Genomic DNA, 27,436 nt, shown 5'->3' on the forward strand with positions numbered 1-27,436 from the left:
ATTTTCTTAAAAGAAATGGTTTAAAAAAGATTTAAAAGAAACAAATAAAACAAAGGAAAGGGGGGTCCTAGGTTTATTAATAATATGGATCACCCCACACAACATCCGGTAATCACTCCTCAGTGATGGGCTACACATGATGTTATTGCGTGGTCATCATATCCATATCTACTCTTCCCACCTCATTAAGGTATTAAAGCGCAAAATGGTCTCGTTTACTTATTACATGTTATTACCCGCTCCAATCCTATTAGCCCTGGAGGCACTTGGGACTACTAATCCTAGAGGGAGGAGGTATGGGATTATTTGTGATTTCAAAAGGTAAAATACTAAGGCGGCAAACAAAACACATATAACAAGTTTGGGGAAGCATATAAACAGATAAAAGGGCTCAAACAGACCTCCTTAAATCAAAGAAAATCATATAGTTTAGCATGTCTTACACGTACTGATTAGGGTCTGATTAAACTTAACAGTTGGGGCAGACTGATTTATTGCATATTTTATATAAGAAGCCCGAATCAGGCCTGCTTGCTGGTTGTAGTTAATAAAATCTGATTCAGTTTATAAACTGCCCTATGGCTTGCCTAAGTGTTAGACGAAAACCTATAGGCATGATATCTACTAGTTTCAGAAAAGATGAAGTATACTGACTTTAGAAAAAGGTTGTAAGTTATTCAGGAAAGACGAGTTTTGACAAAAGATCATAAATTCCACAGACGTTAGACGATGATTTTAGATCTGTAGGCGAGTGAGATGCTTCAGACTTGGTTATTAATTCCACATGCTTTCTAGGTGTTGGTGATTTTAAATACTTTTACAGACATAGCAAGAGTGCAGAAATCCTATAGGCATGGCATCTAAATGTTGTACTTCGTTTAAGCCTATGAATATGATATTTAAATGCAGTTAGTTGTTTAAGCCCTATAAACAGGTTTGCCTAGCAGGATTCGGATTTCCAGTTAACTATGAGCATGGTATCTATATGAGAGATGCAAAAATTTAACTATAGGCAGGATATCAATATGGGTGCAGAATTCCTTATAGGCATAGTATCTACATCAGAATTCCTATAGGCAGGATATCTATGTGATATGCAGAAATCAGAAATTCCCTATGAGCAGGATATTTACTCCTTTTACATGCATGGTTACCTTTCCCTTTTTACTAACCATCCCCAAAAGTTATTACAAATTATTACAGTCCAAATAAAATAAAGAAAAATACATCAAAAATTAAAAATTACAACCAAAGAGAGCCTGATTCAGACTTCCTGTCTGAAGTATGAAGTAAACCAACTCCAAAGATCATGTTTCAAAGCCTTTCTCTCACTTGGGTGTGTCAGAGTTCCCTAAGAGTTTCATAAGAACTCCGGGCAGTGCTTACACCCAAATGTATCACCATATTAAGCCAAAGTGCAGTATGGAAGGGTCAGCCCTCAGGTGTCCAAGTTCAGAGGGAACTCAAGGTCCCAAGGCAAGGCTCACAAGAGGGTGGGGGCAGAACTTAGGAACTAAGAGAGAGTGTAAGTGCAGAATTCTGAAAGGAGGAAAGGGAAAAGGAAACAGCACGCATGGGGATATAGGGAATGAGGAGTTGCAAGAGGTAAAAAATAGGCTAGTGGGCATAACCCAACAATGGAAGATGTTGGCACACCCATAAGCCTACTAGAACACATTGTTTAGAGGTTAGGATCCCCTAGGGGATCAAGTTCAATCCATAAACAATAACTTGTATATTGCCATGTTTTAAACTGTAACTCAAAGCACATAAAGGGAAATAGGGAATAGGGATTCATAGTAGAAACAAGCAAAAGGGAATCAACATGCTAGTTTAAGTATTTAACTCTGCAGAAGTAGTAAAGTAGACATAGATGCAGAAAGCTGTAAGTAAACACATTGTGGGGATGCTGAAATTTGAAATTAGGACATACCAGTTTCAAAGAAACAAGTAGAGAAAATGCAGTAGTCTAGTAAAAACCTCAGTGCAGACAAGAAGAGAGAGTTCTATTATGTGAGTAAGAGTTCAGAAGAGATTGTGAAATGTGTCCTCTGCCGTGTGAAGAAAGGTCGTGCCCTTTTATAGTATAAAAACCAAGTAGAAATAAGGTAAGAAATAATTGAAGAGCTGATTGTCAATCAATTAGACAAGACTCTCTTTAGTTAATGGATTCAGATTCAAACGAGTATAAACCAATTAAGGAAAGAAATTAATCAAACACTTTGTGCAAAGTAGGCAATTAGGAGTGAATACATAAAAGTTATTTAAGGGCGGGGTTTTTGAGATACACGGTTGGTGTGAATAAGGTAAGAAGATCAATTAATAACTAGTAAATCAAAAGGGTCTGGGATTTTGTATGAATGAACCGAGTCAAAATATGGGAAAGGTTTTTAACTTAAGGGAAATCAACAAAGAATGGAAAGGGAATCAATTAGACCCATATTAAGAGGGAAGTAAGAATTAATCACAAATTCAGAAGCTATTTTAAAGGGAAGTCTTTCATATATAAGGAGCATACGAACATGTTAAGTTATGAAGGAAGACTGTAGTGTCATTGTAAAGTCAGTAGAAGATCCAATATAAAAAAGTTTAGCAAAAGGTCAGAGTCATATGAAAGCAATGAATGTGTCTGAAAGAGTTAGGGGTTTTGAAATAAACCCTAAGTTCAATCAAATCACATAATCAAGCTTGGCAAAACCCCCAAATTCTAGGGTTTCCACACTGAATCAAGTACAGAGATAAGAAGGCAAGTAGTTGAAACAGGCTCAGAGGTTTCAGAGTTGAAACCTCTTGCATGCTTCTTTCATCAACAGAAACTCATGAGCAAAACATGATAGCAAAATAACATTCGGAACACAGTAGAAGCACTCAAAAGAAAAACACTGATAAGAACAGTAAAAGAAACATGCTTAAGAGATTTTTCAGAAGAAACTTAAACAGAGCTTAATAGAAGGAAAATAAGGAAATTTAAGAACTTAGCAGGAAAATACAGTAGGAGAAACATGCTGGAACATAGTAGAAAACAAAAAATATAAGAACACAGTAGAAAAGCATATGAGAGCATAGTATGCAAAACATGGTAGAAGAACATACAAGCATGGAGTATATAAAACTCAGTAAAAGAATATACAAGAACGGAGTGTAAAAACTCAGTAGAAGAACATACAAGAACGGAGTGTAAAAACTCAGTAGAAGAACATACAAGGTAGAAGAAAATATGAGAACACAGTAGAGGCAAATAAACACAAAAGACAAAGTAGAGAAAGTTAGAGAAACACTTAAACATTTTCAGAAAACCCTAGATCGGAAACGAAGTGGTTTTGAAAGTAATTTTTGAAAGAAAAGTTAGGGAAATCATTTGAAAACTCAAGGAGAGCACAGATACACAACGGATCTAAGGAATTCAGAGAAAACCTCGAAGGGTTAGGGTTTCAAAAGAACCCTAGAAGTGAGATAGGCTTTGAAAGGTCACCGATCTGAGTCTGAGAGGTCGAAATCAGGCTCAAACCACCATGGTATGCCGGAGTAAAGCCGGAGATGGCCGTGGAACCTTGAATCGACAGAGGTATGGGTGCAAACCTTCGAGGTCAGGCCTCGAATCTTTAGGTATCAGGCGCGTGAGAGCAAGAGAAGGTGAGTATAAGACTCTCATAGCCTGAGAAACCATGGATTCTGGTGGGTTTCAAGGTGGAGGTGCTGGTAAGAGGCGGTTAGGGTTTGAGAACATTAAAGAGAGTTTGAGAGTTTAGAGGCGAATGGTAGGTGAGAAATGAGAAGTTTAGGGTGGTCGTTTGGGTTAAAAAAAGGTAAAAGTGAATAGGGGCCGTTGATCTCAGAGATCAACGGCCAGGATGAGAGGGGTCTGGGTCGGGTAGGATTTAATCGGGTCAGGGGTGGATTTAAATTAAAATTGGTTTGGGGAATTGGGTTCATTTGGGGCTCAAATAAGGCTAACATTTAAATAGCCATTTTCCCTTATTTATTTTATAAAAATAGTAAAATAATTTTTGGAAATAAATTAAAGGTACTAAATCGATTAATAATATGTAAATATTAAATTAAAAATACTGGAATCAAATTTGTAATTATAAACACAATTAAATCTTAAAATAGGCTAAAATTACAATTATATGCAATTTAACATTAAAAAGCTAAATAAATATGTAAAAAATGTGCAAAAATTACCTTAGATATATTTTGGTATAAATATGAGAATTCAATAAAGGAGTTACCAAAAATGATAATTTGGGAAATAATTATTGATTTTTTCTGATAAAATAAGGCGATAAATTGATTTAAAAATCTTTTAAAAATTGAAAAAATAATAAAACACTTGGACATGCTTATATATGCATACATATGCTATTTTGAAAGTATTTTGCATATAAAAATATATAGGAAAAAATTGGGTATCAACAGCTGCCCCTCTTTACCCGGGAAGGATGAAAGAGTTACCGGGTAAAGATATGATGACCAATTTTGACCGAATAGAATGGTTTGAAGAATTTGACCGAGCTCTGGCTCCTCAGCTACCTACATATCCCTGGTCTTATAGGAATCAGGCCATATGTAGTCCAGGATTCGTCAACGGAATATGCCGATGGAGATTTTCCAAGACGGACGCGATATTTGGGTTAGGATGGATGGTTAAGGTCTAATAGGGCTGCGGGAACTGGAGCGGGATTGCTCCTGCTGAGACGACCGTTGCTCGCCGGTTTACCTGCAAATGAACAATGTGTTGTGCGGAAATTTAAACATGATGCAAGTTTCCGTCGGACCATGAAATGTTGTCTTTGGACGGTTAGGATGACGTCCTCAGACCATGACGTCCTGGGCCATGAAGCGAATAACAAGGATTCGCGGGCCATGAAATGGTGCTCTCGGGCTATGAGAATGATGCCTCCGAACTATGATGCCTTTGAATAATGATATGCAAAAGAAAAGAGGGGTCCTCAAGCCATGACATGGCGTTCTCGGGCTATGAAAATGGTGCCTCCGAACAATGATACCTTTGGATGATTTGGCGATCTTTCAGCCTATGAGATGCAGTAGGTGGCGATCTTTCAGCCAGTGCAAATATAAATAAGGTGGCGATCTTTTAGCCAGTGCAAATGTAAATAAGGTGGCGATCTTTCAGCCAATGCAAGATGTAAATAAGGTGGTGATCTTTCAGCCGATGCAAGATGTAAATGAAATGGCGATCTTTCAGCCATGCAAGATGTAAATAAAGTGGCGATCTTTCAGCCGATGCAAGATGTAAATGAAGTGGCGATCTTTCAGCCGATGCAAGATGTAAATGAAGTGGCGATCTTTCAGCCATGCAAGATGTAAATAAAGTGGCAACCTTTCAGCCGATGCAAGATGTAAATAAAGTGGCGATCTTTCAGCCGATGCAAGATGTAAATAAAGTGGCGATCTTTTAGCCATGCAAGATGTAAATGAAGTGGCGATCTTTTAGCCATGCAAGATGGAAATGAAGTGGTGATCTTTCAGCCATGCAAGATTAAGTGGCGATCTTTTAGCCAATGCAAGATGTATATGAATTGGTGATCTTTCATCCATGCAAGATGTAAATGAAGTGGCGATCTTTCAGCCATGCAAGATGTAAATGAAGTGGCAATCTTAGCCTCGGAAGGTAGAATGGTAGCCTTATGTAATGCAGAGAATGCAGATGGAGGTAAAGCTTAACCTTGGAAGGCAGAATGGTAGCCTTATGCAATGCAGAGAATGCAGATGGAGATAGAGTTTAGTCTCGGAAGGCAGAATGGTAGCCTTATGCAATGCAGAGAATGAAGATGGAGGTAAAGCTTAACCTCGGAAGGCAGAATGGTATCCTTAAGCAGGAAGTAAAAATAGCAAATGGCAATAGAGTTTTCTTAGCTGATAGCGGATTGTGGTATCGTGATTACTGGGGATATTGTGCTTGCTGGGGACACTGTTGTGTGCGGACAGTAGTTGCGAGCAAGCACAATGGTTCGGAGAGTTGTATTCTTGAACTTTGTGAGTGAGCGTATATTATATTTGATGATTTTGCAACTCAAGTGCCTACATCCAAAGAAAAAGTCGTGAGGTTGTAAAGGGGGAGGTTAGTTCGTATCCCTGCTGGCTTTGCTTGACCTGCTCGATTTTGATCTGGTGATACTACCCATATCATTGAGGTAGCGTTGCTAAATAGAGTGATTTCAGAAATAAACATGCATGATTTTAGTAAAGAAAATGTAACATAAATACATAATTAAGAATAGTTTTCTTTAGATGAACCGACGACTGCGACGTGGTTCAAGACATTGCAACTTCTCTTGCTTCGGAATTTTGAGGGTCCTCCTCAAAATTCTGCCCCAATTTACTGGACTACTGCTTCTGAGGCTGCTTGCGGCGAATGGCTGAAATCACTTCGAAATTTTGAGGGTCCTCCTCAAAATTCTGCCCTAGTTTCCAATTGCGGGAGAAATAAATTTTTTATTGAATTGTGACCGAACCCATAGGGATGCCTACGTATCCCCTCTTAAATGGGAATCAGGTCAGGCGTAGTTCAAATTACATCATATAAGGAAAGCATAAAGATTACACATAGTATCGCTTGACTGCGTCTGAATTGATCGGCTTTGGCCAAACTTCTCCGTCCATTTCTGCAAGTATGAGGGCTCCTCCTATCAGAACCCGGTGAACCATGTACGGACCTTGCCAGTTGGGAGAGAATTTCCCTTTGGCTTCATCTTGATGCGAAAAAATTTCTTTAACACCAGCTGCCCCGGTGTGAATTGTCTCGGCTTGACTCTTTTGTTGAAGACTCTGGACATTCTGTTCTGATAGAGCTGACTGTGGCAAACTGCATTCATTCTCTTCCTGTCTATAAGAGCTAGTTGATCGTAACGACTCTTCACCTATTCCGCGTCGTCAAGCTCTGCTTCCTGTATGATCCTTAAGGAAGGAATTTCTACCTCAGCGGGAATGACTACCTATGTACCGTAGACCAGCATATAGGGGGTTGCTCCTATCGATGTGCGGACTGTGGTGCGGTATCCCAATAAAGCAAATGATAGCTTCCCGTGCCACTGCTTATGCTTCTCTATCATTTTCCTTAGTATCTTCTTGATATTCTTGTTGGCGGCCTCTACGACTCCGTTCATCTGAGGTCAGTAAGCTGTAGAATTCTTGTGTTTAATCTTGAAGGTTTCATACATGGATTTCATCAAATCACTGTTGAGGTTGGAGCCATTATCAGTAATGATTGACTCTGGAATCCCAAACCGACACATGATACGGTCGCAGACAAAATCCGCCACGACTTTCTTAGTCACTGCCCTGTAAGATGCTGCTTCAACCCATTTGGTGAAATAATCAATTGCTACTAGGATAAACCTGTGTCTGTTTGATGCGGTGGGTTTGATTGGTCCGATAACATCCATTCCCCAGGCGGCGAACGGCCACGGCAAGCTTGTTACATTAAGCTCGTTTGGAGGCACCTTTATCATGTCTGCATGTATCTGGCAGAGGTGGCACTTTCGGGCATACTGGATGCAGTCTGTTTCCATAGTTATCCAAAAGTAACTAGCTCAGAGTATTTTTTTTTTGCTAAAACAAAACCATTCATATGTGGATCGCAGGTCCCTGCATGAATTTCCTCTAATAGCCTGGATGCTTCCTTTGCGTCGACACACGTTAGTAATCCCAAATCAGGAGTTCTCTTGTATAGGATTCCTCCGATGTGAAAGAAATTGTTGGATAACCTCCGAAGCGTGTGCTTCTGAGTAGCGTTCGCGAGTTCTGGGTATTTTCTTTTTGCCAAGTATTCCTTGATATTATGAAACCAAGGCTTTCCGTCTACTTTTTATTCGACATGAGCATAGTAAACGGGCTGATCATAGATCTTTACCGGAATGGGATCAATGAAATTCTTGTCTAGATGTTGTATCATGGATGATAGTTAGCCAGTGCATCGGCGAATTCATTCTGGACCCTGGGAACATGCTGGAATTCTATCTTTGTGAACCTCTTTCTCAACTCCTGCACATGATGCAGATAAGGGAGTATCTTGGAGTTTTTGGTCGCCCATTCTTCTCGAACTTGATGTATAAGCAAGTCTGAATCCCCAATTACTAGCAACTCTTGGATGTTCATGTCAATGGCCATCTTGAGCCCTAAGATGCAGGCTTCGTATTCAGCCATGTTGTTGGTGCACGGGAACCTGAGCTTGGCAGATATTGGATAATGCTGACCGGTTTTTGATACTAGGACTGCTCCTATGCCAACTCCTTTAAAATTTGCTGCTCCATCGAAAAACATTCTCCAACCGTTATAGGATTCTGCAATGTATTCTCCTATGAATGATACCTCTTCATCAGGAAAATATGTTTTCAGGGGTTCGTATTCTCCGTCCATGAGATTTTTAGCAAGGTGATCTACTAGTGCTTGTCCTTTGATTGCTTTCTGAGTCACGTAGACAATGTCAAATTCACTCAACAGGATTTTCCACTTGGCCAGCTTGCTAGTGAGTATGGGCTTCTGAAGGATGTACTTCAAGGGATCCATTCTTGATATGAGATATGTAGTATAGACACAGAAGTAGTACCTTAACTTCTGAGCTACCCAAGTCAAAGCACAACAGGTGCGCTCTAACAGAGAATACCGAGCCTCGTACAGGGTGAACTTCTTACTGAGGTAATAGATGGCCTGCTCCTTCCTCCCCGTTTCATCATGCTGCCCCAGAACACAATCGAATGCTCCATCAAATACTGCAAGGTAGAGTAATAGAGGTCTACCCAGCTCAGGCAGAACTAAGACTGGTGGTGTTGATAGATATTCCTTGATTCTGTGGAAAGCTTTTTGGCAATCATCAGTCCATGTGGTAGCGGCATCCTTCTTCAACATCTTAAAGATCGGCTCACAGATGACCGTAGATTGTGCTATGAACCAGCTGATGTAGTTAAGTCTTCCTAGGAAGCTCATTACGTCCTTCTTGTTCTTTGGCGGTGGCAGTTCTTGAATAGCTTTGACCTTAGATGGATCCAGTTCTATCCCTCGGCGACTCACAATGAACCCAAGTAGTTTTCCGGCAGGAACCCCAAATGCACATTTTGCGGGTTCAGTTTCAGGTTGTATCTTTTCAGTCTGTTGAAGAACTTCCTCAAATCTTCCATGTGGTCAGTAGCTTTCTTGGACTTTATGATGACATCATCAACATACACCTCAATCTCCTTGTGTATCATATCATAGAAGATAGTAGTCATGGCCCTCATGTAGGTGGCCCCTGCATTCTTTAACCCGAATGGAATCATCTTATAGCAATACATCCCCCACGGGTAATGAAAGTCGTTTTCTCAGCATCTTCTTTGTCCATCCAGATCTGATGATATCCAGCGAAGCAATCTACAAATGATTGCAACTCATGCTTGGCACAATTTTCGATCAGGATGTGTATGTTCGGCAAGGGGAAGTCATCCTTTGGACTGGCCAGATTGAGATCCCGGTAGTCGACACAAACTCTGACCTTCCCATCCTTCTTCAGCACTGGCACAATATTGGCTAAGCACGTCATATATTCTACTACCCTGAGGACCTTAGCTTTGATCTGCTTAGTGACTTCTTCCTTGATTTTCAGATTCATGTCGGGTTTAAACTTTTTGAGCTTCTATTTTACCGGTGGACATGTCGGATAAGTTGGCAGTTTGTGGGCCATAATAGATGTGCTCAAACCAGTCATGTCATCATATGACCAAGCGAATATGTCCTCATATTCCTTCAGAAATTCTGTGTATTCTTCCTTTTCTGACGGTAACAAATGGACGATGATCCGAATTTCTTTGATATTTTCTACATCTCCCAGGTTAACAATATCGGTCTCGTCCAGGTTGGACTTAGGTCTGTTCACAAAATTTTCGACCTCTTTAACAATCTCTTCCAGTATATCATATTCCTCTAAATCTATGCCTGTTTGTTGCGTTGTCTCGTTGCATGTCACAACCATTGGTTCATCAAGATAGGTAATGGTAATGTTGTATAAGTAAAGTAATGAGAGAAAATAATAAGAGTAAGATTTGTAAGGAAACCAAATGCTTTGATAAATTTCATAACTGTTTTGAACATTGGAAGATCTTATTGCGAAAATTCAAAAATGCGAAAGGAAAATCAACTAGTAAAAATAAAAGATAGTGCATGATGCTTTGTTCAGCCTTGCTACCCTGAGGCTTTCTGAGCTCTGGTGGTTCTGATGGTCCAATTATTGAGGTGTGCTCCTCAGCTTATGACCTGTATGGAAGGGCTTTCCTCCCCCTCCTCCTCGAAAATGACACAACAATCCATGTCATCTTCTTCTAGGAATAAATTCCTCACTGCTGCTAGTGCTTCCTCTTCTTCCGACCCACAGATAACATTGACTGGCTGGAAAGTCTGCTCCAAATGTGGTATTGGCTGGTCCAGCGGGTAGTATGGGCTGCGCTATGGTGGCGACCAATTGTTGAATTCCTCCCAAGTATACTCGTATCCCAGACCAAAAGTGGTGCCATGTTTCTTCAGTTTGATCAGCTTGGCGATTCCTTGGAGGTTCTTGCCAAGTCCCTTGCCAGGATCATATCCGCTCCAGTTCAATATGCTTTCAATTTTGTTGTCCCACCATTTGTCTTTGTCAACGGCGTTGACTCGCTCGATGTGGTGATAGATTTCCCCGCCTATCTTTATCCTTCCTCCAATCGCTGGGATGGTTTGGCGACTGTATATGAGATTGCTCCCGTCTCCGTGAATGATCACCTCTTGGTGGTTTCACTCAAATTTCATCGCCTGATGCAGTGTTGATGCTACGACCCCAGTGGCATGAATCCACGGCCATCCCAACAGCAAGTTGTAAGATGCCGGCACGTCTATAACCTGAAAATCAACATCGAACCAAGTAGGCCCCATTTTCAAACACAGGCTGATTTCCCCAATGGTGGATCTTTGGAACTGTCGAAAGCTTTGACGTTAATGGCCCTGTCCTTGATCTCATGCAGACCCTTTTCCAATGTTCTGAGTGTTACTAATGGACAAATATTGATGTTGGACCCTCCATCAATCAGGACCCTAGTGATAAAATAATCTTCACATTATACGGTGATGTGCAATGCTTTGTTGTGACTCAACCCTTCTAGTGGCAGTTCATCTTCATGAAAAGTGATCTTGTGACTTTCCAATACATGCCCTACCATGTTTGCCATTTCTCATCCGGTGATGTTGCTCGGTACATATGCCTCACCCAGCACCTTCAACAAGGCATTCTTATGTACGTCGGAACTTTGCAGCAAAGCTAGGATAGAAATCTATGCCGGTTTTTTGTTTAGATGATCAATGACTGACTATTCCTTGGCTTGTATCTTTCTCCAGAGATCATCGGGCCCAATTTCAGTGATGGTCGGCCGACCAGAGGCCTGCTTACTCGACTCTGGAGTATAAACCCTGCCGGATCTTGTCATACCCTGTGCTGCAACTGTTTCCCCGAATTTAGATTTCCCTTTCCTTCTCGCCTCGGTTGTGTAATCTCAAGGTATGGCATTTGTATGGAACGGTGTTACGGCCGATACTGTTACTGGGATGGGCACCTTTACTCCGAACGGAGCATGTATTTTGGAGGGTAAAACCGCAACTTCAAACGGTGCGGATGCGTTTGCTGGAGACCTAAACTCGACCTCAATTAGTGTTGGCGTCTTTGTGGGGGGTGGTGCTTTAAACTCAAATGGTACATACATGTTTACCTCGGCATCCCTAGAAGGATGAGTCTGGACTACAATGGGATTGAGGGTGACTATTGGCTTCTTTGGTTCGTCACTTTCTGTGATTAAACCGATTGATCCTTTGGGATCCCAATCATCCTCTATTTCAATCATGTGAACACCTCCACCCTTATGGTTCGGCAGAGGGTTGTTGCGGACATTCGGAGTAGGCTCATTTGCTACAATGATCTTGTTATCGATCAAAGTTTGGATCTTATCTTTCAGAGAGTGGCATTCATCAATAGTATGTCCTTTCATGCCGGAATGGTATGCACAAGATTTATTTGGATTGACCCATTGAGAAGGGTTTTTCGGGGTTATAGCAGGGATATGGGTGACATAAGCAGTTGCTTTAAGCCTTTCGTACAGCTGGTCAATCGGTTCAACAATGGTGGTATACTATTTGGGGGGTCTACGGTCAAAATTTGGTCGAGGTCTAGGAATGTTTTGGCGTGTGGGAGGTGATTGATAGTGGGATGGCTGAGCATTGTAGTCTTGGTAGACATGTGCGGGTTGGGAATATCTGGGTGAAGTAGGTTGATATGTGGGAGGTGGGGGTGATTGATAAGTAGGTGGTGGAGTTTGGTAAAAGGGTGAAGTTGCTTGGTAATTCGGGGCAGGCTGATATGTGAGTGGAGGTATCAGATAGGCTTGGTATTTGATAGGGGATTTGGCTCTTTGTGCAACCATTACGGCACCTACATCCCTTTTCTTGGACGTACCACCAGACTGTAAAGCCTTATTGGTAGCTTGCAAAGCTTCCAAGTTTGTAACCATACCACTTTTGATGCCTTCCTCGATCCTTTCCCCTAGCTTGATGATGTCAGAAAATTTTTGGCTCTCAATCAGCATCAGCCTTTCATAGTACTGCGGGTCTTGAGCCCGGACGAAAAACTTGTTCATTTATTCTTCTTCTAAAGCAGGTTTGACCTTAGTAGCTTCTTGTAACGACCTGACTGGTCGTTTTGAGATTTTGCACTTTGATCGCCAGTTCTCAGGCATGACTTGCCCCGTATGATGTATTATGACTGATGTAAATCATTAATTTTGGTTTTCACGGAAATCGGTATGAATTTGAAAGAACAGTCTTAGTTGAAAGGTTTGACCAAGAGTTAACTTATTTGTATATGAGCTCGGATCAGAATTTTTATGATTTCGTTAGCTTTGTTGGGTGATTTATGACTTAGGAGCGTGATCGGAATTAGTTTTGGAGGTCTGATGTAGAATTAGGCTTGAATTGGTGAAGTTAATATTTTGGCGAATTCCGGTTGATAGGTGAGATTTTGATCCGAGGGTCGGAATGGAATTATGAGAGTTGTTGTAGCTTCCTTATGTCATTTGTGATGTGTGTGCAAAATTTCAGGTCATTCGGACGTGGTTTGGTTGGGTTTTCGATCGAAAGCGTATTTCGGAAGTCTTTAGAAAATTTAGGCTTGAATTCGATGTGAATTGATGGATTTGGTGTTGTTTGAGGTGTTTTGATGATTGGAACAAGTTTGAATGAGGTTTTAGGATGTGTTGGTACTTTTGGTTGGGGTCCTGGGGGCCTCGGGTGAGTTTCGAGTGGTCAATCAGACCATTTTCTATGTTGAGAAGTTGCAGAAATTTCAACAGCTGTTGCAGATGATTTTAGCCTTCGCGATCGCGTGAGGTCCATCATGATCACATAAAAGGAATGTGGGTTGGCCTGAGTTCGGCCTTCACGTTCGTGTTTGAGGTCTCGCGTTCGTGAAGGGCCTTGACCTTGTGCGTATAAGTCTTTGAGGGTCCAGTGGATTTGTTCTTGGCATTCGCATCATCTGGTTCGCGTTCGCGTAGGTCTGGAAAGTGAGGCATCGCGTTCGCATAGTGCATTTGGGAGTCTTGGAATTTTTGCTCTTCGCGATCGCGAGGCTTGGGCCGTGATCGCGATGAAGGAAATTCATAGCTGGGCAGAAAGTTTATAAAATATTTCATCCGCGATTTTGAGCCATTATTCCTCCATAACTGAGTATTTTGAGAGCTCTTTGAGGGAAATTGAAGAGGGATTCATGGAGAATTGATTGGAGGTAAGATTTTTGAACCTAAAACGTGATTCTTTTGTGAAATTTACCTAGAAATTCATGGAATTAGGTTAAAAATGGAAGAATTAGGGCTTGAGATTTTGAAACTTTTAAATTGGGATTTGAAGGACCATTTGAGGTCGGATTTGAGAACTTTTGATATGTATGAACTCGTGGAAGAATAAGAAACCTGTTGCTGTAAAAATTTCTGAGTTTCGAGAAGTGGACCCGGGGCTCGGGTTTTGGTAATTTCGGGATTTGTGCCTGTTATTGATTATTTTCGCTTGGGCTTTGTTCTCTTAGCATATTGTGATATATTCATTCTGATTTTGGATAGATTCGACGCGCGTGGAGGCCGATTTGAGGGGCAAAGGCGTCGCGAGCTAGAGATTTCGCCGGTTCGAGGTGAGTAATGATTGTAAATGATATCCTGAGGGTTTGAAACCCCGGATTCGCACATTGTAGTGCTATATTGAGGTGAGACACACGCTTGATGATGAGCGAGGGGTCGTTTACTATTGTGGATTGTGACTTGGTCCATCCCGATTGACGCTTTTACCGCATATTTGATTGGAACTTATTTATTATCATCATTATTTGGACTGATTGCCATATTTGGGCTTCGAGCCAACTATTTGAACCCTCCGGGGATTTTTATCACTATTTCCTCACTGTTTTGACCTACTACTTGAACTTAGTCGTACTGTTTTTCACTGTTTCACAATTCAGCCACTTTTACTCGATTTTGAAACTAAAATGATATAGTAAATGATATTTTGGGCCGAGAACTACTGTTTTTACTAATGCCTGAGAGGCTTATGTGATTTCTGGACTGAGTATGGCCGAGGGCCAGATGTGAAGATAATAAGGGATCGGGCTGCGCGCCGCAGCAGTGTTATACTGATACTGATATGAGGCCGAGGGCTTAGATTTTGATGCCACGATATGGCTTGATATTGCGCTTGGGCCGTAAGAGGCCCCTCCCGGAGTCTGCACACCCCCAATGAGCGCCGTCGACGAGATATATGGATAGGGCTGCACGCTGCAGCGGTGCTGGTACTGTTCTATGTTTTTACTTTATTTCACTTGTCTGCCATTATCTGTTATTTGTGCTACTTCATGTGATATCTATCTGATTGCCAGGCATTATCTGTTAATTGAGTGTTGTGCCCGAGGGGCGAATTTTCGTGCTTATCTACACTATTTGTTTTGCACTCATTTGTGTAACCGTTGAAAAAGTCATTTTTTTAAAAGAGGTTTAAACTGAGCTAAGATGTTTTTCCAAGGATTTCACAGTTTCACTGCTTTTACTCAAAGGGTTTTAGACTGCTCTATACAGCATGATGGTTGTTTTACGTGATTTCTTACTGCTCAGTTATTATTTACCTTTATTACTCACTGAGTTGGAGTACTCACTTTACTCCCTGCATCTCGTGTGCAGATGCTGGTATTTGTTCACCCGATAGCAGGTTTTGAGCTGGTCGGAGGCTAAGTTATCGGAGTTTAGTGAGGTGACTGCCAGCGTTCACAGCACCGCATTTCTTCCTTTTGTTTATCAATCCTATTTTATACGTTTCAGGCTTTGCAGTTGTATTTATACTCTAATAGATGCTCGTGACTTGTGACACCCCGGTTTGCGCTGTGTTTGGATTGTATTCCGCACTTAATAAAGAAAACTTTTGTTTAGACTGTGGTTATTTAATTATGCTAAAACTGTTTATTAATATTAACTATTCTGAAAAAGGCGAAATGGGTTGGTTGGCTGGCCTTCTCTTCACGAGAGGCGCCATCACGACCGGATCGGGGTCTGGGTCGTGACACTTCTGATCTCCAGTGAGTGGCATACTCACGGAATGTTTCTGTGGGCTTCTTCTTTAAGTTCTGGATGTAGAACACATCTAGTGCATTTTCTGTGTTGAACCTGAACCTATCCATTTTCTGTGTTGAACCTGAACCTATCCATAAAGTCGGACGCCATACTCACCCAGTTCGACCATTTCTTCGGGTCTTGGCTAATGTACCAAGACAGAGAATCTCCCTTCAGACTCCTCATAAAAAGCTTCATGCGAATCCTTTCGTCCTTCCCTACTCCAACCAACTTGTCGCAGTATGTTCTCAAGTGGACTCTCGGATCCCCGGTACCATCAAACATCTCGAACTTAGGAGGTTTGTACCCCTCGGGCAGTTCGACATCTGGTTGTATGCAAAGATCTTCGTAGTTCAACCCTTCAATCCCCTTACTTCCTTTAACACCCTAAATTCGACTAGTCAATTTCTTGAGTTCCGCAACCAGGTTCCTGATAAGTGAGTTTTATCATTAGAATCAGGTGTGTTTGAGACAGGTTGGGTGGAGTGTGGCATGGTTTCCACATAGATGGGGGTGTTATGGTGGAAATGGTCATTTATGGAATTCAGAGGTTCTGGGATGAGCAGTGGAGTATTGCTGGATGTGTGGCATGTATTGCAGTGGTGGTGAGGAGCAGGATGATTTTGTGGAGGCGTGGGGTTCTAAGCGTTTGGAAAATTGATATCCGGAGTGGTGAGGGAAAATGACAAGTTTGCCAGATTCTGGACCTGATCAAGTTCTTACTGAAATTTCAACAGTTTCTGCTCGAGTTGGGACGCACTTTCTTTGGAGACCTGAGCACCATGAGTGACCTCTACCCGTTCAGTTGAGTTTTCCTTTCTGGTGTTGTTCAAATCTTCCATCTTTCCTTTGTTCCTGCTTCTGATAGGACTAGGATGAGGAGTGAGTGGAGGGCCCTTTGATCTTGTGGAATATGATGACGATGCCAGAGTGCACGAACTAACCTTTGGGGAGGGTAGTAAACAAACAAAAAGTAAAAACAAAAAGGTAACAAGTCAGTGGGGATTATAAGAAAGTGTTGCGATATTTAAACACATAGTGCAAGAATGTAAATCGCGTCCTAATTTGGGAGCCTCGTTGTGCCCGAGGTAGGCCTAGCGACAAATTGATTTGGAGAATTTAGAATGCTAAATGCCTCATTTTATTGATAAAAAGTAGATGAATCTCAAAACGGTACTAAATAACAAGGAATAAAATGTCATTAGTGGCCATTGGCCTTATTACATTTCATAAAGTAAAAGAAAACTCCTATCTATTTGGTCCCAAAAGGACCTTCCTCAGACTCGGCATCTTTGGCTCCATCGAACAGCTTCACCAGCTCGCGAAGTCCCAGCAGTAGGTAGGCTCTGTCCAGGTGTCCACCCTCGTTTCATTCAGCATTCTGGCAGTCCTCGATCCTCTTGAGAAACTTCCTTTCCAGCTCCACTAAACCTCGTTCCAGGTATCCTAATCGCTTGTTGGCACTGACAGCCATGTCTTTCCACTCTTCAATCAGTTTTTGGTGGGCTTCTTGAATCTCACGCTGCTCGCTTTCACATTCCTGAATCCTCTTGCGCAGTTGGTTGTATTTGACATGTGCTTCAGCCCTTTCATCGATGATTCTGTGACCTCGAACAAACCCGGGTTGGCCCAGACCATTGTGATTATCCTCCAGCCAGCCTGAATAGTATGGGGTGCAGCCAGCATGGTATCTATCTGGTTCGATAGTATCTTTTCCCATGATGATCTTGCAATGCCACATATGCTGAGCTTGGCACTTATAAGGACTGTCATTAGCTTGGAAGTCAGCCCGGAAGTGACTCATCTTGTCGACCCTTGGTATAACCTGCTTCCTACCAGCCTGTCTCATAACTCGAAGAGGGACATAAGGGTAGGTTCCTCTCAAACCGATCAATATCAGAAATGGTACGTCCCTGGATCGGGCGATGAACTCTTCAGTAGGGAACCACTCGAACATCCATTGTATTTGATCCTCAGTTAGATTTTCAAACAACTCCACCTACCCCTTGGCATCTTCTGGATGAGCAAACATGTTAAGCATGTAGTTCATTCGCCTTGGTTGATGGAAGGCTATATGATCGTCCCAGTCTCTACGCTGAATCTCTTGCCGATATTCACCTCCTTTGAAGATGCTCCATGAGCCAGAGCTAGAGTAGCAAGTTGCAGCCATCGAAGTGTTGGGCTCCTTGTTGACACTTTTCCAAGGCTCGGTATATCTTTGCGATGATCATGGGCACTATGCTAAATGGTTGTCCACCAATTCCCTCTATCAAAGTTTTGGTGACCATGGCTAGCCTGGTGTGTATCCTTGCTTTCTTCATTGGAAACACTATCATCCCCAAGAAGCAAAACATGAAGACAAAGACCCTTTGGTGAATATGCCCCAACGATGTAAGGGCGAGCTCATCCGGATAAGTACGGTAGGATTTGTTGTGACCGTATCTCTCGTACAAATAATCAAAGGGAATGTAAGACTCCTTCAAACATGTCAAGTCTGGATTCTTCTTTAAGCCCATCATTTTGAGAAAACCTCTACCCTTGCGATTTTTTGGCATTAACAAACCCGGGGTCTTCCATGGTATACCAGCCAATCCTCCTATTTCCTCTAGCAGAGGTGTCATCTCAATCTCTCCGAAGCGAAACACAAACCTATCATAATCACAGAACATAGTAGCAGCTTCTATGATTTTGTTGTTGGGTTGGACCTCCAGGAGGGAAGGTAGATTTCCTAGGTATTTCCAGACAAGAGTCTGATCACTGGAATAAAGATCCTCCCACCAGTTAGCAACCTTGGGTGGATGTTTGTGACCATACCGAATCTGGGGACTTCGTGCCTCATGTTTCTGCAAGACAAAAAGGTTAGGCCCTTACCCCCACCAGACTCGACTATTAAATACCAATAATTGGCATAAAAGCATTTAGTTCTCCAAATAAATGCACACAACGTGATAGTGTCCGTTTGGGTTTTTGGGAAACCCAGTGGACTTTGGACAAGGCTATCTTAAAGAGTCATTATGCGGACAACATAACTGACTCGGCTAGGTTTGACCATGATGCATGCACAGTTTAAACAGAGTGAGGTTTCTATGGGGTTTTAGACTAGTACCCTTGAGCGGACAACTCAAGGGGGAAAGGCACGGAACCGTCGACTACACCGTTGATCGACTGGTTTTACCGCAAATATGCCTTTTCCGAATTTAGGGGGTGATAATATCGGAAGAGCGCAACCACTCATTATAGGCAATGCTATGGTATTTGTTTGGCACGAGTGGAATATGATGTTGAACATGATATATGCAATAATTAAAATAAGTTGTCATGTATTTGCACGTTCATAAAGTAGTAATTACAATAATTTAAAACAGTAATAAAGGAGTGCAGTAAAGGAAAGCAGTGAAAGAAAAAAGGGAAAGAAACAAGAGACAAATTAGTTTTTGCAGTAGAAGAGGGAATTAAATGCTTAAATGTATTTAAACAAATAAAGCACATAACAAATGTAAAGTCACAGTAATAGCTTGAAATGGTAAAAGCCTAAAAGTCATTCCCCAGCGGAGTTGCCACGCAGTCGCGCCCCCTTTTTCTCACGAAAATCGGGTTTGTGATATTTGGAAGGACAGCTAGTTCCCTTTCGGGAATTAGGTTTGAATTGAAGAGTCGCCACCTAATGATTAAAGTGCATTAGGACACTAGGAGGGGTTTGTTTTGAGTAACCAGAGATTGGGTAAGAGCTTGAAATTATCCCAAGAGGAAGGTGTTAGGCACCCCTCAGGATCCACTAGTGTGGTTCCTGGCCAAACTATTATTGTGACTTAAGTGCAAATAACACATAGGCAAATAAAGGCTTCAAATAAGAAGAGGTTTTCACGTAATGGTTACAAATAAACAAGAAGTAAGAAAAAAGAACGAAAAGAGTTGATTTTCTTAAAAGAAATGGTTTAAAAAAATAAAAGAAACAAAGAAAACAAAGGAAGGGGGGGGGGGTCCTAGGTTTATTAATAATATGGATCGCCCCACACAACATTCGGTAATCACTCATCAGTGAGGGGCTATACGTGATGCTATTGCGTGGTCATCATATCCATATCTACCCTTCCCACCCCGTTAAGGTATTAAAGTGCAGAATGGTCTCGTTTACTTATTGCATGCTATTACCCGCCCCAATCCTACCAGCCCCGGAGGCACTTGGGACTACTAATCCTAGAGGGAGGAGGTATGGGCTTATTTGTGATTTCAAAAGGTAAAATACCAAGGCGACAAACAAAACACATATAAAAGTTTGGGGAAGCATATAAACACATAAAAGGGCTCAAACAGACCTCCTTAAATCAAAGAAAAACATATAGTTTAGCATGTCTTACACGTACTGATTAGGGTTTGATTAAACTTAACAGTTGGGACAAACTGATTTATTGCATATTTCATATAAGAAGCCCGAATCAGGCCTGTCTGCTGGTTGTAGTTAATAAAATCTGATTCAGTTTATAAACTATCATATGGCTTGTCTAAGTGTTATACGAAAATCTATAGGCATGATATCTACTGATTTTAGAAAAGATGAAGTATACTGACTTTAGAAAAAGGTTGTCAGTTATTCAGGAAAGACGAGTTTTGACAAAAGATCATAAATTCCACAGACGTTAGACAATGATTTTAGATTTGTAGACGAGTGAGACGTTTCAGACTTGGTTATTAATTCATATAGGCATGTTTTCTAGGCGTTGTTGATTTTAAACACTTTTACAGACATAGCAAGAGTGCAGAAATCCTATAAGCATGACATCTAAATATTGTACTTCGTTTAAGCCTATGAACATGATAACTAAATGCAGTTAGTTGTTTAAGCCCTATAAACAGGTTTGCCTAGTGACAGATGCATATGCATGATTCGGATTTCCAGTTAACTATGAGCATGGTATCTATATGAGAGATGCAGAAATTTAACTATAGGCAGGATATCTATATGGGTGCAGAATTCCTTATTGGCATAATATCTATTTATATGCAGAAATCAGAAATTCCCTATGAGCAGGATATCTACTCTTTTTACATGCATGGTTACCCTTCCCTTTTCATTAACCATTCCCAAAAGTTATTACAGTCCAAATAAAATAAAGAAAAATACATCAGAAATTGAAAATTACAACCAAGGAGAGCCTGATTCAGACTTCCTGTCTGAATTATGAAGTAAACCAACTCCAAAGATCATGTTTCAAAGTCTTTCTCTCACTTGGGTGTATCAGAGTTCCCTAAGAGTTTCATAAGAACTCCGGGCAGTGCTTACACCCAAATGTATCACCATATTAAGCCAAAGTGCAGTGTGGAAGGGCCAGCCCTCAGGTGTCCAAGTTCAGAGAGAACTCAAGGTCCGAAGGCAAGGCTCACAAGAGGGGAGCAGAACTTAGGAACTAAGAGAGAGTGTAAGTGCAGAATTCTGAAATGGGGAAAGGGAAAAGGAAATAGCACACATGGGGATATAGGGAATGAGAAGTTGCAAGAGGTAAAAAACAAGCTAGTGGCCATAACCTAACAATGGGAGATGCTGGCACACCCATAAGCCTACTGGAACACATTGTTTAGAGGTTAGAATCCCCTAAGGGATCAAGTTCAATCCATAGACAATAACTTGTATATTGCCATGTCTTAAACTGTAACTCAAAGCACATAAAGGGAAATAGGGAATAGGGATTCATAGCAGAAACAAGCAAAAGGGAATCAACATGCTAGTTTAAGTATTTAACTCTGCAGAAGTAGTAAAGTAGACATAGATGCAGAAAGTTGTAAGTAAACACATTGTGGGGATGCTGAAATTTGAAATTAGGACATACCAGTTTCAAAGAAACAAGTAGAGAAAATGCAGTAATCTGGTAAAAACCTCAGTGCAGACAAGAAGAGAGAGTTCTATTATGTGAGTAAGAGTTCAGAAGAGATTGTGAATTGTGTCCTCTGCCACGTGAAGAAAGGTCGTGCCCTTTTATAGTGTAAAAACCAAGTAGAAATAAGGTAAGAAATAATCGAAGAGCTGATTGTCAATCAATTACACATGACTCCCTTTAGTTAAGGGATTCAGATTCAAATAGGTATAAACCAATTAAGGAAAGAAATTAATCAAACATTTTGTGCAAAGTAGGCAACTAGGGGTGAATGCATAAAAGTTATTTAAGGACGGGGTTTTTGAAATACACGGTTTGTGCGAATAAGGTAAGAAGATCAATTAACAACCTGTAAATCAAAAGGGTCTGAGATTTTTTATGAATGAACCGAGTCAAAAGATGAGAAAGGTTTTTAACTTAAGCGAAATCAGCAAATAATGGAAAGGGAATCAATTAGACCCATAGTGAGAGGGAAGTAGGAACTAATCACAAATTCAGAAGCTATTTTAAAGGAAAGTCTATCATATATAAGGAGCATACGAACATGTTACGCATGAAAGAAGACTGTAGTGTCATTGTAAAATCAGTCGAAAATCCAGTAGAGAAAAGTTTAGCAAAAGGTCAGAGTCATATGAAAGCAAGGAATGGGTCTGAAAGAGTTAGGGTTTTTGAAATAAACGCTAAGTTCAATCAAATCACATAATCAAGCTTGGCGGAACCCCCAAATTCTAGGCTTTCCACACTGAATCAAATACAGAGATGAGAAGGCAAGTAGTTGAAACATGCTTAGAGGTTTCAGAGTTGAAACATCTTGCATGCTTCTTTCATCAACAAAAACTCATGAGAAAAACATGATAGCAAAGTAACATTCGAAACACAGTAGAAGGCCTCAAAAGAAAAACACTGATAGGAACAGTAAAAGAAACATGCTTAAGAGATTTTTCAGAAGAAACTTAAACAGGGCTTAATAAAAGAAAAATAAGGACACTTAAAAACTTAGCACGAAAATACAGTAGAAGAAACATGCTGGAACATAGTAGAAGACAAAAAATATAAGAATACAGTAGAAAAGCATATGAGAGCATAGTATGGAAAACAAGGTAAAAGAACATACAAGCATGAAGTATATAAAACTCAGTAAAAGAACATACAAGAACGGAGTGTAAAAACTCAGTAGAAGAACATACAAGGTAGAAGAAAACATAAGAACACAGTAGAGGTAAATAAACACAAAAGACAAAGGAGAGAAAGTCAGAGAAACACTTAAATATTTTTAGAAAACCCTAGATCGGAAACAAAGCGGTTTTGAAAGTAATTTTTGAAAGAAAAGTTAGGGAAATCGTTTGAAAACTCAAGGAGAGCACATATACACAACGGATCTAAGGAAATCAGAGAAAACCTCGAAGGGTTAGGGTTTCAAAAGAACCCTAGAAGTGAGATAGGCTTTGAAAGGTCACCGATCTGAGTCGGAGAGGTCGGAATCAGGCTCAAACCACCATGGTACGCCGGAGTAAAGCCGGAGATGGCCGTGGAACCTTGAATCGAGAGAGGTCTGGGTGCAAACCTTCAAGGTCAGGCCTCGAATCTTCAGGTATCAGGTGGGTGGGAGCAAGAGAATGTGAGTATAAGACTCCTATAGCCTGAGAAGCCATGGATTCCGGTGGGTTTCAAGGTGGAGGTGGTGGTAAGAGGCGGTTAGGGTTTGGGAATGTTCGAGAGAGTTTGAGAGTTCAGAGGCGGATGGTAAGTGAGAAATGAGAAGGTTAGGGTGGTCGTTTGTGTTAAAAAGGTAAGAGTGAATATGGGTCGTTGATCTTTGAAACGGTCAGGATAAGAGGGGGTCTGGATCGGGTAGGATTTAATCGGGTCAGGGGCGGGTTTAAATTAAAATTGGGTTGGGGAATTGAGTTCATTTGGGGCTCAAATAAGGCTAAAATTGAAATAAACGGGGCTAACATTTAAATAACGATTTTTCCCTTATTTATTTTATAAAAATAGTAAAATAATTTTTGGAAATAAATTAAAGGTACTAAATCGATTAATAATATGTAAATATTAAATTAAAAATCAAATTTATAATTATAAATACAATTAAATCTTAAAATAGACTAAAATTGTAATTATATGCAATTTAACTTTAAAAAGCTAAATAAATCTGTAAAAGATGTGCAAAAATTATCTTAGCTATATTTTGGTATAAATATGAGAATTCAATAAAGGAGTTACCAAAAATGATAATTTGGGAAATAATTATTTTTTTTCTGATAAAATAAGGCGATAAATTGATTTAAAAATCTTTTAAAAATTAAAAAAATAATAAAACACTTGGACATGCTTATATATGCGTACGTATGCTATTTTGAAAGTATTTTGCATATAAAAATATACAGGAAAAAATTGGATATAAACACAACTTTCTTCCTAATAGCAATAGGATTTCATCAGAGAAATTCTGGAAATGGCAATTGATGAATTCATCCCTTCCTTCATCCAAGTAAGGAAAGGGCCGATCGAATTGTAGGGAAGAGAAATAAAACAAATGCTTCAAACCTAAAATCAACACCTCATCCTAGCATCTTAACATCCTAGCATACAGATATTGCACCTGCTACTGCTTATTCTGGAAAAGAACACCACAAAAAGCAAATTCAATCAACCTCGAACACTCTCCATCGTTCTCCCTGTAGAAGAACTAAAAAAAGTTGGCCTTTCATCATAAACATCTTTTACCTAAACAAATTTACTCTAACAAAAACTCTCCCTCTTTTAACTTACCACATAGTCAATTAACTTGGTTCTATACTTTAGTGGTTTAGCACTCTGGACTTTAAATCCAGCAGCGACCTGGCTTCGACTCCTAGTAGAACATTATCAATCATTACTTACCACATATTCAATCAAACCACAATACTTACCACAAATAACAACTATACTTCGATCCCAAGCAAGTTTGAATATATACAAACTAGACTAGTACAAAACTAACAAGAATTATACCACCAGGAAATAGGTAAGAACAAAATGATCATCAAAGATATATTTTTATAAACAAAATGGCAATATGGTTTTCCATTTTCCTTTTCCTTTTAAGTTCAAAAGTCTATGTTACATTATGATCAAATTTTGTACACCAAAAGGGAGAAGCTCTCACCGGCATAGAAGAGCTACAACACACATCCAGCCTATCACGAAATCGCGATTCGTGCGACTTCAACATCACAGGCAATGACAAGCACACCCCTTTCTCAACACACATCCTGTGCCTCGGTTTTATCCTTTTCTCTAAGCTAAATGAGAAATACTGAGGGAACACAGTCAATTCCTTCAACTCCCTCCCCATTTCCACCACAAAGTAATCGAATTTCGGCTCCAAATTCTCTTCTATACTGTAACAGAACAACGATGGGAACCTCCTAAACATCACTTTCGCATCTCTCCTCGAAAACCCAATTCTCTGAAAGTAATCCAAACGGGGTATAAACTTAGTTTCCACAGAACAAGAGAGTAAAGTTGCGCACTTTGAAACATCCTCAATACCAATTGTACTCTGCAAGAAGTAAAGGGTGGGTCGAAGATTCTGTTCTACGGATTTGGTGAGCAGCCGGGGGCGGCGGCGGAGAACAAAGGGAAGATTGTCACCGGTGACGTGAGCTTCCCGGAGCAAGAAGGTGACGGCGGGGCGGAGGATGGAGGAAAGTGGTGTGGTTAAAATGTCCGGGCACATGTGTAGCACGCGCCGGATATCAAGAATGGTGAGATTGATGGAATAAAGAAAGTCAATAATTGATTTGAGATCGGATAAGGAAGAGGAGATAATAAGGGGATGCGAAGTGAGGCAATGGAAAGAGTCTATGCCAAGAGAATCCAAGAAGAGGAGTTTCTCTTGGAGCTGGAAGTTAGGGGAGGTGGTTGGAGGTGGGGGGAGAGAAGTGGCGGAGGAGAGTTGAGGGGAGATGGGGGTGGGTGGTTTGGGGTGGGGAGGGAAAGAAATGGTGGTGGATTTGAGGGCTTTGGGCGGAGAAATGGAGGGTTTAGGAAGGGAAAAAGATGAAGAAGTAGAAGAAGAAAGATGGAGAGTTTCTTGCATGGTGATTTCACATGGTTTATTTTTTGGGAAAATGGAGAAGTGGTGGTGAGGAAATGTGTATTGATTGTATCAGTGGTGTGGTGAGGAAGTGGGGAAGGGATAAGGGGATGAGTGAGATGGCATTTCTGGATTTGCTGATTTTGTGTTATCTCAAAATCCTTCGGGTAGAGGGAGAATGGATTGGATAATGTATATTAGGCCCAATGGGCTGGGTTTATTTGATAGGTCCAATCGGGTTAGATCTGCTGGGCTTAATATTGCAAAGAGGATTTTTTTATATATATACTATGTAACAAACTATTTTATCTGGTTTAACTGAACTTTGTTAATTATCAAAATTAATTATTTTTTTAATTATAATTTATGTATATATTTCCTTTAAAGGCTCCCATGTAACGCCTTGGTTGATGGTTTTGTGTATTTGAGCTCGTTTCCCTTATTTGATACTTTTCATATGTGTATTTATCGTTATATGAGTTGCAGGGATGGCTACTTTGGTTTCAGAAAGGTTTTGAAGTGAATTAGAACACTAAGTTCCATAACGGGAAGCTTAAGTTACAAGAGTTGACCAAGATTTGACTTTTGTATAAACGACTTCGGATTCGTGTTTTGATGGTTCCAATAGGTTCATATAGTGATTTTGGACTTAGGCATATGCTCTAAATTGAATTTGAAGGTTCCTATGATGATTTGGCTCCTTTTGCCAAAAGTTAGCAATTTGAAGGTTTAGAAATTTTATAAGTTTGACTATGGGTTGACTTTGTGGATATTGGGTTCAGATTGTTGTTCCGGGACTTGAATAGGTCCATTTTACTCTTTGAAACTTGTGTGCAAAGTTTAGTCTCATTCCGAATTGGTTTGGTAGGAATCAGACGCTTGGTTGTGAATATTGAAGTTCTTGAGTTTTAAGGCTTGTATGATGCATTTTGGTGTTCGATTCGGGGTTTCGTATGTAATTTTTATGTTTTCGAGCTTGAGAGCGAGTCTATTTAGGGTTTATGTACTTGTGTCTATGTTTGGTATGGGGCCCGAGGGGTTGGGTGAGTTTCGAATTATTTTCGGATGAGTTTGGGAATAGCTTCAGTTTTGCTAGTGCTGCAGACTTCGCATTTTGCGAGGGTCTACTTGCAATTGCGGACTCCTTATCGCATTTGCGAATAGGTGGTCATTAAGGGGGACATCACATTTGTGAGGGGTATGATCATATTGTGGATATTGACTAGGAGGCTGGGAATTCGCAATTGCGAAATGGGGTTCGCATTTACCATATCTTCTGGGGACAGCTTAGGTTCACATTTGCGAGCCCAAGGTGCATTTGCGGAGGTCGCATTTGCGAACCTCAAGTCGCAAATGCCACATCTATAGCTGGTTGTATTTTGAGCCCTAGACTTGGTGAGAGACGATTTCTGAAGAGGATTTTTACATAAAGCTATTAGGTAAGTGATTTTCACTTAATTTTTGATATTATATCTTGATTTCTCATGAATTTTTACACCTAAATCATGGAATTTGGAAGGGATTTTTTGTGATTTTTTTACTATGTTTTTAAAAATAAAAATCGGGGATTTGAGAATAGATTTTGGGTTCGATTTTGGAATTTAATCATATAGTAGACTCGTGGGGTTATGAGTAGTCAGGATCTACCCCTTGACTCAAATTTTGATCGTGTGGGCCCATGCTTGACTTTTGTTGACCTTTTGAAAATTGGGTAAAGATTGAGACTTTATTATTTGGAATTGATTCCTTTAGCATTGTTTAATGTTATTGAGTCGTTTTTGTCTAGATTTGAGTCGGACGAAGGTGATTTTTAAAGGAAATGTATTTTTGGG

General features: G+C 40.5%; 1 protein-coding gene across 2 annotated transcripts; it reads right to left on the reverse strand.

Annotated features, from left to right (window-relative positions):
* Positions 1-23,893: 23,893 nt before the first annotated feature.
* On the reverse strand, positions 23,894-25,721 carry LOC107787988 (protein SEEDLING LETHAL 1, chloroplastic). Of its 2 annotated transcripts, XR_012695555.1 has the most exons (3): positions 24,672-25,721; positions 24,296-24,377; positions 23,894-24,201 (listed from the first exon to the last, which is right to left on the reverse strand). XR_012695555.1 is itself a non-coding variant. In XM_016609621.2 (2 exons), exons 1-2 carry the CDS (start codon positions 25,605-25,607, stop codon positions 24,169-24,171), a joined length of 969 nt encoding a protein of 322 aa, XP_016465107.2. In that variant the 5' UTR covers positions 25,608-25,721; the 3' UTR covers positions 23,900-24,168. The 2 variants fall into 2 exon arrangements, 1 of the variants encoding a protein (XP_016465107.2); XM_016609621.2 differs by lacking the exon at positions 24,296-24,377 and having other exon boundaries at positions 23,900-24,201.
* Positions 25,722-27,436: the final 1,715 nt, after the last annotated feature.

This window comes from Nicotiana tabacum, chromosome 10 (assembly GCF_000715075.1).
Source record: "Nicotiana tabacum cultivar K326 chromosome 10, ASM71507v2, whole genome shotgun sequence".
NCBI classification, from domain to species: domain Eukaryota; kingdom Viridiplantae; phylum Streptophyta; class Magnoliopsida; order Solanales; family Solanaceae; genus Nicotiana; species Nicotiana tabacum.

Coding starts and splice junctions, on each gene's coding strand:
- LOC107787988 (XM_016609621.2), bottom strand. CDS start 25,607: ATGCAAGAAACTCTCCATCTTTCTTCTTCTACTTCTTCATCTTTTTCC. Junction 24,202..24,671: donor GTTGTAGCTCTTCTATGCCG/GTGAGAGCTTCT, acceptor GTTCTTCTACAG/GGAGAACGATGGAGAGTGTT.